The 14,669-nt window shown below is 43.7% G+C and overlaps 1 protein-coding gene across 10 annotated transcripts in view; it reads left to right on the forward strand.

Moving 5' to 3' along the window:
* CCDC62 (coiled-coil domain containing 62) overlaps positions 1–10,916 on the forward strand; it is a 46,022-nt gene extending 35,106 nt beyond the window's left edge. For all 10 annotated transcript variants that reach the window (XM_058691376.1, XM_058691373.1, XM_058691382.1 and 7 more), the window contains 2 exons: positions 9,119–9,212; positions 10,192–10,916. In XM_058691376.1, the coding sequence (XP_058547359.1) occupies positions 9,119–9,172 (54 nt within the window). In that variant the 3' untranslated portion in view covers positions 9,173–9,212; positions 10,192–10,916. The remainder of the gene's footprint in view (positions 1–9,118; positions 9,213–10,191) is intronic.
* Positions 10,917–14,669: the final 3,753 nt, after the last annotated feature.

Raw genomic sequence — 14,669 nt, forward strand, 5'->3', positions numbered from 1 at the left:
CTTTTTAATAAACTGCCAAAGTGTTTTTCAGGGTGGTTTGTTCCATTTGCATCCCTGCCAGCAGTGTATGAACATTCCAGGTGCTCCACATCCTCACCAGTGCTTGGTTTTGTCAGTTTGATTTGATTTGATTTTTTTTTTTTAATGTTTATCTATTTTTGAGACAGAGAGAGACAGAGCATGAATGGGGGAGGGGCAGAGAGAGAGGGAGACACAGAATCGAAGCAGGCTCCAGGCTCTGAGCCATCAGCCCAGAGCCCGACGCGGGGCTCGAACTCACGGACCGCGAGATCGTGACCTGAGCCGAAGTCGGACGCCCGACCTACTGAGCCACCCAGGCCCCCCTTGTCAGTTTGATTTTAGCCATCCTGATAAATGTGAAGTGGCATCTGGTTGCCATTTATTATTTCATTGTTGTTTTTTGACAGAGCGTGAGTGGGGGAGGGGCAGACAGAGGATCTGAAGCGGGCTCCCCCATGACAGCAGAGAGCCCAGTGTGGGGCAGGGGCCCCGGAACTCACAATGGACTGAGCCACCCAGGTGCCCTCATGTGGTTGCCATTTAATTTCCATTTTCCTGATAACCTAATGATGTGCATCTTTTCGTGTGCTTATTGGCTCTTTATATATCTTCTTTTGTGAAGTGTCTGTTCAAGTCTTTTGCCCATTTTAAGTTTGAGTTGTTTCCTTTATTATATTCAGTTGTAAGTGTTCTTAATATACTCTGCACACAAGGCCTCTGTCTTTTGTCAGATATGTTGCAAATATTTTCTCCCACTTTGTGGTTTGCCTTTTTATTTTAAGTGTCTTTTGAAGAGCAGAAATATAAAATGTTGATGAAGTCCAGTTTATCAAATTTTTTTTAAGTGGCAGTTTTTGTGTCCTGAGAAATCTGCCCCAAGGTTGTAAATATTGTCTCCTCCTGAAAGTTCTAAGGTTCTGTTTAGGTCTATGGTTTATCTCAATTTAATTTTTGCAGATGGTATGAAGTGAGGATCTGGTTCATTTTTCTTCACATAGGTATCCAGTTCCAGCACCATTTGGTGAAAAGACTGCCCTTCCCAGTTGAATTACTTTTGGCAACTCTGTTGAAACTCAGTTGACCGTATATGCGAGGGTCTGTTTTTGGAGTCTCCTATCAGTTCTGTTGATCTGGTAGCTCTCCTTATGCCACGCTGTATTGATTATATAACTCTGTAGAGGGTCTTGAAATCAGGTAGTATACATACTCTACTTCTTTTTTTGCAAAATTGCTTTGTCTACTCTAGATCTCTTGCAGGTCCGTAGGAGTTGTAGAGTCAGCTTGTCAATTTTTACAAAGATACAGTTGGATATTGTGATTTCATTGAATTTATAGATCACTTGGGGAAGAATTGACATATGTGAACAGAGTATGTCTCCATATAGTTTGTTTGTTTGTTTGTTTGTTTATAGACCTAAATAAAAGGCCTTCCGGGGCACCTGGGTGGCGCAGTCGGTTAAGCGTCCGACTTCAGCCAGGTCACGATCTCGCGGTCCGTGAGTTCGAGCCCCGCGTCAGGCTCTGGGCTGATGGCTCGGAGCCTGGAGCCTGTTTCCGATTCTGTGTCTCCCTCTCTCTCTGCCCCTCCCCCGTTCATGCTCTGTCTCTCTCTGTCCCAAAAATAAATAAAAAACGTTGAAAAAAAAAAAATTAAAAAAAATAAATAAATAAAAATAAAAGGCCTTCCTTCATTTCTCTTATTTTGTAGTTTTCATAGGCGTCTTGCTTTTGTTAAATGTATTGCCAATATTTTGTTTATTGCTGCTATTATACATGGCACTTTAAATTTCACTAATTGCTGATGGCACAAAGAACTGCAGTCGACTTTTGTAGATTGCCCCTATCTAAATTCACCTATGCTGGTAGGTTTTCTATAGGTGGTTAGGGATTTCTACATGGACAGTCATGTCATTTGTGAACAAAGAATATCTTTTTCTGATCTGTATGCCCTATGTCTTTTTCTTACCTTATTGCTCTGGCTAAGACCTCCAGATCAGTGTTGGACAGAAAAGTGAGGGCAGACGTCCTTGCCTTGTTCCATGAAATACTCTCTGGGGGCACTGCTTGCTTGGTTCCTCATCACATTGGTGTTTTGGTAGATTCAGAGTTCCATGGAGTGGTTTCCATGTGACACAGATGATCTGAAACTAAAACATTATCCATTTTATTTTATTGCTTCTTTTTAAGGATTTTATTTATTTATTTAAACAAAATTTTTTTAACGTTTTTATTTATTTTTGAGACAGAGAGAGACAGAGCATGAACGGGGGAGGGTCAGAGAGAGAGGGAGACACAGAATCTGAAACAGGCTCCAGGCTCTGAGCAGTCAGCACAGAGCCCGACGCGGGGCTCGAACTCACATACCGTGAGATCGTGACCTGAGCCGAAGTCAGACGCTTAACCGACTGAGCCACCCAGGCGCCCCTAAGGATTTTATTTTTAAGTAATCTCTACACCCAATATGGGGCTTGAACTCACAACCCCGAAACCAAGTCTCACACTTCACTATGAGACTACCAGGCACCCCAAGACCATTAACCATTTTAGAATCAACATGCTCATTGCCATGAGCTTCAACAGGTAGTTACAAAGATTGCCTGAAAGAATAATGGGCTCCAGGGCACCTGGGGGGCTCAGTCGGTTAAACGTCCAACTCTCGATTTCAGCTCAGGTTATGATCTCATAACCTTGAGTTCAAGCCCTGCCTCGGCTCTGTGCTCACAGCGCAGAGCCTGCTTGGGATATTCTCTCTCTCTCCTCTCTCTCTGTCCCTGTCCTGCTCATGCACGCTGTCTCTCTCAAAATAAACAAACATTAAAAAAAAGAAGAATGGGCTCCAAAAAAAGTGATTTTTAAAAGAATATCTACATGTATGCCACATAAGCTTTTCAAAGTAGAAACCTTAATGGACTTTGTGGTGTTTTCTGGGAAGAAAGATTTTTTTTCTTGACAGATTCTTTGAAGCATTAGTGAAGCAATTTATTTTACATTGGGGCAGAAAGTATTTTTAAGTATTCGTAAGGGTTTTTTTAAACAGCTTTACTGAGATATAATGTATATACCATCACGTTCTTCTATGTGAAGTGTACAATCCAGTGGTTTTAGTGTATTTTACAAAGTGTGCGACTGTCACCATAATCTAATTTCGAACATTTTCATCATCCCCAAAGAAAGCCCGTACCCATTAGCAGTCACTCCCCCTTCCCTCTCCCCTAGCCCCTGGTGGCTAATTATCGATCTCCTTTTTTTTTCTCTATGGATTTGTTAGGCAGAGATTTTTTTTTTTTTTAAATTTTTTTTTTTCAACGTTTTTTATTTATTTTTGGGACAGAGAGAGACAGAGCATGAACGGGGGAGGGGCAGAGAGAGAGGGAGACACAGAATTGGAAACAGGCTCCAGGCTCCGAGCCATCAGCCCAGAGCCTGACGCGGGGCTCGAACTCACGGACCGCGAGATCGTGACCTGGCTGAAGTCGGACGCTTAACCGACTGCGCCACCCAGGCGCCCCAAGGCAGAGATTTTTAACCAGAGTTTGTTGAATAGAATTCAGGGGATCCATAAACTTTGATGTGAATAAAAACACACATAAGCTTATTTTAATTAACCTCTGATTGAAATTTAGCACTTCCTTCAATTCTGGACATAGGAAACAAGTCATAGGAGTACATAATACCTATGACTTTGTTCCTAGTAGAGATCACAAATGGTTTCAGATCACATTACAGTCATTACAGGTATCTTGAGATACCCTTTATACTTAGCACTGGCTCAGAATTACAGAATATTAGGCCTGCGACTGGATCGTATCATTTAATCCTTTACTATAGAAAAGGGGCGCCTGGATTCCTGATCTTGGGGTTGTGAGTTCAAGCCCCATATTGGGCCTAGAGCTTACTTTAAAAGAAAAAAAAAAAGAGTCTTGGGGCACCTGGCTGGCTCATTTGGAAGAACCTGAGACTCTTGATCTTGGGTTGTGAGTTTGAGCCCTTTGTTGGGTATAGACATTATTTAAATGAAACTTAAAAAATAAAGAGTGCATATATTTAAAAACAATTTTAATGTTTATTTTAATTTTTGAGAGAGAGGGAGAGAGAGAGAGACAGAGCATGAGCAGGGGAGGGGCAGAGAGAGACGGAGACAGAATCTGAAGCAGGCTCCAGGCTCCGAGCTGTCAGCACAGAGCCCGATGTGGGGCTTGAACCCACAAACCACGAAATCATGACCTGAGCTGAAGTCAGACGCTTAACTGACTGAGCCACCCAGGCACCCCGGTAGGACAGTTTTTATACATGTTAAGTCGTTAAGAAATAGATAAGTCCTGTAAGCAATATGGCACTTTATCTTGAGAAAGACCTGAAGTTTGCGTGTGGAATTGGGTGTTGGGGAGGTGGCAGCTTATGATTCACTGGGATGAGGGAAGAAGGTACTTGGCTGGGAAGTTATAGCAGCAGATGTGGATGGGGTGGCTTTTAACACACACGGGGAAACTGGGGGAGGGCAGTGGATGTTTGAGGGGTGCAGGTGTGTGTCTGTATTCCGGCACGCCATGGCTCAGGCAACTGGGTACAATTTACCTAGCGTTTCTCATGGACAAAATTTCAGGTAAATAAATGCAAACTTCACATTAGGCCCAAATTGCTCCCTAATATATCGGCTGTGTTGGAACAAATTCATATTTTCAAAACAAGTGTTTGAGCAGAACTGTCTTTCAGTATAATCTACCTGGCCGACTCCTAGTCATTCTCATGGCCTCAGGCTCCTAACCTCTTCTGTAGGGTTGTTTTTTTTTTTTAAGTTTATTTATTTTGAGACAGAGAGAGTGAGTGAGCAGGCAAAGAGAGAAGGGGAGAGAGAGAGAGAAGGAGAAAGAGAGAGAGAGAGAGAGAGAGAGAGAGAGAGAGAGAATCCCAAGCAGGCTCCACACTGCCAGCATGGAGCCTGACGTGAGACTCGAACCCATGAACTGTGAGATCATGACCTGAGCCAAAACCAAGAGTCAGACGCTTAACCAACTGAGCCACGCAGGTGCCCCTCTTCTGGAGGGTTTTATGTCAAATTCCTATCTAAGATATAATCGATAGCTCCCTCGCTTTTGTCCTCATAGCAGGGCTTTGTATGTATGTGTCCATATATGTATCTCCATGAGAGCACAGGTCACAGTGCAGGATAGCAGATTACATACATGTCCTCCCCTCCTCTGTGAGCACCTTCGGGAGCCCCTCATACTCATTTTGGCATTCCTAGTTGTAGCACACACAGTACCTGCTAGAGGACGCTCAGTAAATAAATACCTGGAATGGACATGATCAGAAAAAAGACAAAACAGGGGTGCGTGGGTGGCTCAGTCGGTCAAGCGTCTGACTTCGGCTCAGGTCATGATCTCACAGCTCATGAGTTCGAGCCCTGTGTCGGGCTCTGTGCTGACAGCTCAGAGCCTGGAGCCTGCTTCAGATTCTGTGTCTCCCTCTCTCTCTGCTCCTTCCCCACTTGTGCTGTCTCTCTCTCTCTCAAAAATAATAAATGTTAAAAAATTCAAAAAAAAGAAAAAGACAAAACAGTAACCTCAGCTAGAGAATGAAAAAAACGCTAAAGCCGCTTGAGGTTGGTGAAAACTTGGTTTAAGAGAATTTTGGAGCTAGAAAGACCTAGAAGAGGGTGTAATCTCAACCTTTCATCTTACAGGTGAGGAAAAGTGATTAATTCTCTCGCTTAACATTCCATAGCTAGAATCAGATAATCGTTTGGAATTAGTTGGAAAAAGTATTGCCTTCAGATGTAATAAATTTTCTGGAAGGTTATTAACTAATTCTGGAAACATTAAAAAACAGTGTAATTCACAGAAATATACTTGGCAACATGCTTTACAAATTCCATCCCTCTGGTCCTTGGAACTGGATAGTTATAGAAAAAAGCAAATGATTTGTAAAAATTCTTTGTTTTTAAATTAATTTTAGAGAATGTGTGAGCGGGGGAGAGGGCAGAGGGACAGAGAAAGAGAGAATCTTTTAAGTTTATTGATTTTGAGAGAGAGAGAGAGAGAGAGAGAGAATGGCAGAGAGAGAATCCCAAGTGGGCTCTGAGCTGGCAGCTTGGAGACCGACTCAGAGCTCAACCCCATGACCTGAGTGGAAATCAAGAGTCGGATGCCCAACTGACTGAGCCACCCAGGCTCCCCAATTTGTAAAAAGTCTTAATTTTTGCAATAAGGAAGCAGGGTAAAATTCTGAGCAGCCTGTCTGCGTCACCATTTTGGGGCATCTGTTGCAGAGAACAAGGGTCTTATTTCAAAGCCTTTTTCTCAAACACATTCTTAGACATTGCTGGGGGAGCACAAAGTGATTCAAACCTTCTGGCAGGGAACTTGGCACCATTTACTCAAAATTGCAGAACTGAGCCTTTGACACAGTAGTGTTGCTTTGGGAATCTCTCCTACCAGTACATCCACATGTGTATAAAGTGGCCTATGTACAAGTTTTACATTACAGCACTGCTTTTTTTTTTTTTTTAAAGTTCATTTATCTTGGGGTGCCTGGGTGGCTCAGTCGGTTGAGCGTCCAACCTCGGCTCAGGTCATGATCTCACCGTCCGTGAGTTCGAGCCCCGCGTCGGGCTCTGTGCCGACAGCTCGGAGCCTGGAGTCTGCTTCAGATTCTGTGTCTCCCTCTCTCTGACCCTCCCCCGCTCATGCTCTATCTCTCTCTGTCTCAAGAATAAATAAACATTAAAATAAAAAAAAAATTTAAAGTTCATTTATCTTGAGAGAGAGAGTGCACACAAGCAGGAGAGGGGCAAGGAAAGAGGGAGAGAGAGAGAATCCCAAGCAGGCTCTGCACTGTCGGCACAGAGCCTGGCACGGAGCCCCCCTCGGGGCTCGAACCCGTGCAGTGTGAGATCACGACCTGAGCCGAAATCGAGAGTTGGACACTTAACCGACTGAGCCACCCAGACACCCCTGCAGCATTGCTTTGTAATAGCAAAAGTTTGGAAACAATTCCGAGTGTCCAGCAAAAAGGAACTCAGGGAGTAGCGATGGTGTGTCCACACTGGAATATTGCTTAGCCATAAAACAGAGTGAGGAAGAGCTCAGATGTGGACATACTTATGGGATATATTATTAAGTGAAAAGAAGCAAGATACTGAAAGGCTCATATGTTATTTTTCACATGTACCCAAAGGGATGGGGATAAGAATATATATTATTTTGGGGGCGCCTGGGTGGCTCAGTTGAGCATCCGACTCTTGGTTCGGCATAGGTCACGATCTCATGGTTCATGAGTTCGAGCCCTGGGGCAGGCTCTGGGCTGGCAGTATGGAACCTGCTTGGGATTCTCTCTCTGCCCCTCCCTTGCCCACGTGTGCGCTCTGTCTCTCCCTCTCTCTCCCTCTCTCAAAAATAAATAAACATTAAAAAAAAGAATATATATTCTTTTTATCGTATTTGAATGTATTAACTATTTTTTATTTTTATTTATTTATTTATTTATTTATTTATTTTTATTTATTTTTGAGACAGAGAGAGACAGAGCATGAACAGGGGAGGAGCAGAGAGAGAGAGGGAAACACAGAATCCAAAGCAGGCTCCAGGCTGAGCTATGAGCACAGAGCCTGACGCGGGGCTCAAACTCACGGACCATGAGATCGTGGCCTGAGCCGAAGTCAGATGCTCCACCGACTGAGCCACCCAGGGGCCCCTATTGACTATTTTTTAAAAGCCCCAATGATTTAAAGAGAGAGAAAAGAAAGAGTAAAACACAGCATAGCTGACCACATCACCTTGCCCCACAGCAGGCTTCCTACTTAGTTGAGGGGTGGAAACAGGGAGGGACTCAGCCTGAAACTGAATTTGGACTTTTGACGAGTACAGGGGACCCGACATCCTCATTGCTAGCTCAAGACTGTCGGTCCTGTCGGGGTTCTTGACCTGTTTTTGTGGCAGGCTGGGAAAGCCTGCAGCTCCCTTTCAGAAGAATGTTTTTAAAGGAATGAAATAAAATACATCAGATGGTAGAATACATAGGAAGGCTGTTTGAGCAGAGAGGAAGTGGAATGATTAAAGCCCGGAGGTCTGGGAGCACTGAGAAGAGCCTCAGCCTGGCTCAAATGCAGGCCCCCTGGGGAGGAGGAAGAGGCTGAGGAGGCAGGCTTTCCCTGCACCCTGAAGTCCACCAGCTGTGTCTACCGCTGTCTTTCCAGGTATCATCCTTCTCTTTCCTTCTTTTTCGCCTTTTAAAAAATAGATCTCCCAGGGGCGCCTGGGTGGCTCAGTCGATCAAGCATCCAACTCGATTTCGGTTCTGGTTCAGGAGATAGAGCCCCGCATCGGGCTCTGCACTGACGTGAAGCCTGCTTGGGATTCTCTCTCTTCTGTCTCTGCCCCTCTCCCACTCGTGTGCACATGCTCTCTTTCTCTCTCTCAAAATAAACAAGGGGCACCTGGATGGCTCAGTCGGTTAAGCATCTGACTTCGGCTCAGGTCAGGATCTCACAGTCCGTGAGTTCGAGCCCCGTGTCCGGGCTCTGTGCTGACAGCTCAGAGCCTGGAGCCTGCTTCGGATCCTGTGTCTCCCTCTCTCTCTGCCCCTCCCCTGCTCATGCTCTGTCTCTCTCTCTCAGAAATGAATAAACATTAAAAATAAATACATAAATAATAAACATTAAAAAAAAAATCTCCCAGAACAGCTAACAATGCTAACTAACCAAGCCCTCAGTAAGTACTTATAATTAACAGTGGCACTTACAATTGTCGATTCTTATTGATGACCCTTGTCATCATTAGGGGCTCATGACATAGTCCATATTAAGGCTGACAAAGAGACAGTTATATCTGGGTATTAGCTGATTGCCAGAGTTTAAGGCATAACGTACATGGTAAAGCAAACAGAGCCTTCCAACTAGGCAATTAGAGACGAAAGGGCCCCACACATGAATAGGAAATCAGTACCTCTTTGCTGGATGGATGCTTGTTGTTTGAAATTACTTCATTGTATTTCATTAATTCCTTAGGTCTTTTAAAGGCATTTCTGCTATATTTGTGTATTGTCTTAAGCACTGTCCAGTTTTTCTCTCCTGGGTACTAATTTAGAAGTTGTTTTATAGAACTTAGAAGTCTCAGAAGAGTCAGCTCAAAAAAATACCCTCCTTACTAACTGAAGAAAACAAAAGTCAACTTCAGTATTCACTGTGGTCAGAGGTAAGTCACTTTTGTTTATCTCCCTTTATATCTCCATTGATATTTAATAAGTAACTTGGGAACGTTGATAATGTAGAGTCAAGGCCATGCATTTGTTTGACCTGTAATCCTTTCTCTTGTTTGACCTATTTGTACATACCTTCTAAATTTAATCAGTAAAATGTCAGTAATTTGTATGAGAAATGCAGATCAAAAAGTTCTTGTTCTCAATACCTAGAATTTTAAATATAAGGAAATGAATACAGATAGCTTTCAAAATCAAATCTAAATTAACATTTTAGCCTTTCATCTGGATATCTGTCTGGAAAGAAATCTTTTCATGGGGTTTCAATTTTATAAAAAGGTTCATTGACTGGAGCACCTAGCTGGCTCAGGCCATGGAGTGTACATTCGAGATCTCGGGGTTGTGAGTTCGAGCCGCATGTTGGGTGTAGAGACGACTTAAAAATAAAATCTTCAGGGGTGCCTGGGTGGGTCAGTCAGTTAAGTGTCCAACTCTTGGTTTCACGCAGGTCATGATCTCATGGTTCATGAGTTCCAGCGCCTCATCGGGGTGCAGAGTCTGCTTGGGATTGTCTGTCTCTCAAAATAAATAAATAAACAAAAAAATAAATAAAAAGAAAAAATCTTGCGAAAAAAGGCTAATTGGTGTAGTTTGCACTTTCTTGATCTGTTTCCTTCTGTTAAACCTACATTTCATATGCAAAGTTTCTTCAGAATCCAGTCTGAGAAGTTAAAAGACATAATCATTTCAGATGCTTTCAGTGTAAGCAAGAACTAAACGCAGGTAGCTATTCCCTGTCTCCTGTTCTCTTTCTCTCTCTTTGCTGAGAAGCTGTAAGACTTATGGTATTTTGCACGGCCTTAGGTAGACAAAAATCAGGATGTATATAGTTAATTTTTTAGAGACTGTGAATTAGAACACACTGCCCACCGCTCTCCTTGACTTGATTTTATTCACTCTGTTTCCTTCCTGCAGAAGCCGATTTTCCAACTTTGGAAGGCAGGAAGCAGACATCAATACCTAATGCTTAACCTTGAAAACAAAAAGAGGATTGTAATCCTTTGTAAGCAACACTTAATACCAAAGGGAAGCAGAAACTGAAAGTTAGTTTTTCAACATCTGTATTTTATTGCTTTTCAAGTTGACCGTTTTCATGTTGAAGAAATATTGTTTTATGTGTAAGCGATTAGACCTTATTGTGTATTGTCTGTATACACAATTATGTATATTATGCTCACAGAGAAAAAGACTTCTCTGTAAAGATGCAGACCAGAATTAAGTACTAGAGAAGCTCTTTAAAAGCGTGAACATCAAATCGAGAACCCCTGCATATAAAGTGCTGTTTTCACTCTCTGATTTTTAAAAAACCTGTGCATGCATTTAAACTACAACCAACAGCTTATCAGAGACAGCTGCAAATATATGAGAAATAGTCTCCTCCTCTTTCGTGGCTTTTGCTCTGGACTTCGCTGTGTAAAATAGACATAAAATGATATGATAGAACATATTTTTAACTGGAAAGTATCTCATCAGTTACTGACAATCGAGGCCCGTCTTTCCCCAAGCTGAACAGAGCCCCATCGTGTCTGGGTCTGTAGTAAGTCCCATCTACTCATACAAACAAAGGCTCACTGGAAGATCAAGTTTTATATGCGTTTTTTTTTCTTTATCATTAAAGACTAAAAACACTTCCCTTTTAACTTGTAATTTAATTTTTTAAAGAATATACTAATGTGCATTTCTATCCCTTCTGAAGAAGAGAATCGATCAGCTTCAGCCAATAAAAAATATTTTTAATAAGAAAAATAACTCTCTTGGGTTTCTTTGTATTATACAGGAGTGAAATAAGGAAGGGTAGTCGCTTAAGACCCAGCCTGGCAAGTGAATTTCCTCGGGAGTGGGAATGTAGTTTTCTTAAGCATTGCAGTTATCAAGGTTCCATTGTGCTGTATAAATGCCCCTTTGTTGAAAGGTTTCAGTGCTACTTCAGAGATGATTTTCGTGAGAGTGGAGGAGCCACCCCATGTAGCCTTTTTAATTAGGGTGCTGAAAAGAGAAATTGGGTGAGGTTCTGCCGAAGTTCTTTATAAATGCTTGCTTTCTCCTGCAGGCATGGCCGGCCGGTCTGTGCAGAGCGAGTCTGAGAAAGGTACAGTTGATTCTGAGCTGTTGGAAACCTAAAATGTCCCTGGGGAGGCTGATTTCCAGCCTGAGAAACAAACTATGAAAATTTCTCCTCTTAACGCTAGGTTCATGGCTACACGTCACTTGCCCAGTGAAAAGAGAAAGAGAACACTGGCGAGATGCTAGTAAGTAGGAAGATTTCAGGGAACTGTAGAATTTGAAGAAAAAAAAAAGTCAAAACTTATTCTGTAGCTAAATGTACTTGAGCTCCTAGGGTTATAATATCTACAGTTCCTATCTTACCCCACCATGTTATTGTGAATTACAGCACGTATAACCCCAAAATGGGAAATCTTAATATTATCATCTACTTCTCTGTCTCAACCTAAGTTATTTAGATATGTGAGCAGTTTCTGTTAGGGAGACTCAGCCTCAGTATGTTTGAAAGAGTTGTGAGATCAGACCAGATTTGAGCATCCTGATTTTGTCATCAACATTCTATCATCTTAAGAGGAGGCAAATAAATGGTAATACAATCTGCCTGCCAGAAGTTATCTCAGCCTTCTATCAGAAGAGACTGGTGTGGGGGCCCCTGGGTGGCTAGTGGGTTTAGCATCCAGCTCTTGAATTTAAGTCATGATCTCATAGCTTGTGAGTTCGAGCCACACATTGGGCGGTGGGGCGGCGGGGGGGGGGGCGGGGGTCGGGTCTGTGCTGACGGCGTGGAGCCTGCTTGGGATTCTCTTTCTCCCTCCCTCTCTGCCCCTCTGCCACTCGTGCTTGCTCTGGCTGTCTCTCAAAAATAAATAAAAATCTGAAAAAAGAAAAAGAGACTGGTGTAAGGGTACTTTTAGAATTTGTGGGCAGATCTAAACAAAAATAGAAATACCCCAAAAGAAAGTCTGATTCAAGATAATATGTAAACACTAATAACAGTTTTACCTAAAAAGTTGTAGTAGAAAAGCATGGAATTGAGAGGCTCCATGGGGTAAGGTTGGTCCAGACTAAGAAACCAGACACATTAATCACAGCAGGCAAGGTAGGTTAAAAACCAGAGTGGTCTTTGAGAGGAGTTTATCAAATGAGGAGGGCACATTAATCAGTCCTGTAAAGGATGATTTCTGGGTTCTCAGCCAAATGCACACTTAGGACATCTAACAAAACAAAATAATTTGAGCACACAGTAAACACTGCTTTGCTGGCCGCTGGGGAGACAACAGTGAGCAAAGCAGACTGAATCCTTGTTTACAGTGGAGGAGAGAGACCTTAATTAATCACAAATAGGTCATAAAAACTGGTAAGTGCTATAAAATAAAGCTTTGAGCTACTGTGACAGCATATATCAGGGACACAGGTTAAGGGCGGAGGCTTCAGTTCTTACCTGAACTAAGAGCTGAAAGATAAGTAGATGCTAACCAGCAAACAGGAAGAGGAAGAACATTCCTGACCATGGTAACAGCATGTGCAAAGGCCCTGAGGTGGAAAGGAGCGTGATGCATTTTCAGACCTGATGAACTAGGATGGTGCAAGACGAAGCTGGACCGAGAGGTTGGGGCCAGATCATACACACGTGTGGGGATTACAGCCTCGTCATTTCAGCAAGCCCAATGATGTAATCTCTACTGTTCATCTTCCTGGGGCTTCCTTGAAATGAGGTCTCATACATATCCCAAATCCTTTGCCTTTGTAATAGCCTCCAGAAAGCATTACACGGCCCTGGAGACACAGCAAAATGGCACCCTCATGCCGATGACCAGGAGAATTTCAGCCAACCGGTGACAGGGGCCAGTACCAGAACCAGATCTGCTGCCTGGAGGTGTTACCCGAGATGCACTTCAACAAATTCAGAGTGGGGAAGCTTCTATCCTTGTGTCCCAGGCTGCTCGTTTTAGAAAACTAAGCCATATGTTGAAGCATACCGAATTATGGGGGGTTATTCAGCTCACCTTTTCAGCCCTTGATTTCACACACATTTATTGGACATCGCTAATGTGCCAGGCACTCTGCTGAGGTTATCAAGTGGAGTCAGATGGGTGGTCCTTGCCCTCCAGGAGCTCAAAAGCTTCCGTACAGGCAGACAAATTATAATTCATTAGAGATATTTTAGGAAAGTGCTCTTGGGTCCCAGTAACAAACCATTCTTAAAAAGAGAGGTAGCTGGTTGCTGATGTTACGCAACTGTGGCAGATGTTTCCAGACCCAGGGGGGTTGCTGTGTGTTTGAGAGAAGATGCTGTGTTAAGTAGGAAGTTCACAGGATAACTTGATCTTGTTCAATGTGGAAAACGGAGTGTGAGAAGCAGCTGGTCTGGAGCCAGCACGCCCCTTTGCTGTGGTCTTTATCAGACCACAGCTGTTGACTAGAGTGCTGGGGATTGAAAACGAAATAGTGCGGGTAAAGGATTTAGCTCAATGCCTGGCAAATAATAAGCTTTCGATAAATATTAGCCGTTGTTATTTTGGTGAAGACGCTGCTCAGGGATTGGAATTGGGTAAAGGCACGGTTAAGTCCTCTCTGGTGGAGTCAGAGGAGAGAGCCTTGTCACACACAGTTTTAAGTGCCCCGTATCAGCTGTGGGGCAGGCAGAGAGCCATCGGTGAAGTTCCAGAAAGGGAGACCACCTTCGGGGTTCTGTAGGCATCACTCTCCGGCTTCAAGGGGAGTCCTGTATCCGGTGACTTCACACCTGCATTCCGAGAGCAAAACTGAGGACAGCAGAAACAAAATGACCATCTGATAAGCATACACTTGGGAGAACTGTGGGGTTTATGTTTTTTGTTTTTTGTTTACTTCAGTCTTGTGACCGATCATTTAAAAAGCAAACAAATAACAACAGGGTTTTTTAAAGTCTCACACGACCTCCGGTGGCATGCCCTTGGACGGCCCCGCGCTGTGCTGTGTTCAGATCTGTCCGCAGGCTGTCCCAGCCCTGCCTGTCCTCTTCCCCTTGCAGTTCCTCGGCTCTGGCAAGGTGTCCGATGCGGAGCCTGCAGTCTCCGAAGATTCATCCCACAGCCCCGCGTTGAGATGCACAAAGAGGGGAGAGCTTACTTGTGTGCATTCTGACACATAAATTAATATGAGACTAAAAAGGGGGAAAAAATGCCTAGTTGTGCTTCCGTTGGTCAGATTCGTGGAGGCCAAGTTTTCTCCAGTGAGCCAGATCCTGCTCCGGTGTAGACGGGACTTACTAAGTGCGGAGCGGAGGTTGCGGGGAAGGGACTCGACCCAGGGGGGTAGGCTGAGGTGTGGAGGGGCGGGGGGGCCTTGGCCTGGGCTCCGCCTGGCGAGGGGGCGGGGCCGGGGGCGGGGCCGGGGCGGGGCGCAGG

The sequence above is a fragment of the Neofelis nebulosa genome, chromosome 11 (genome assembly GCF_028018385.1).
Source record: "Neofelis nebulosa isolate mNeoNeb1 chromosome 11, mNeoNeb1.pri, whole genome shotgun sequence".
NCBI classification, from domain to species: Eukaryota; Metazoa; Chordata; class Mammalia; order Carnivora; family Felidae; genus Neofelis; species Neofelis nebulosa.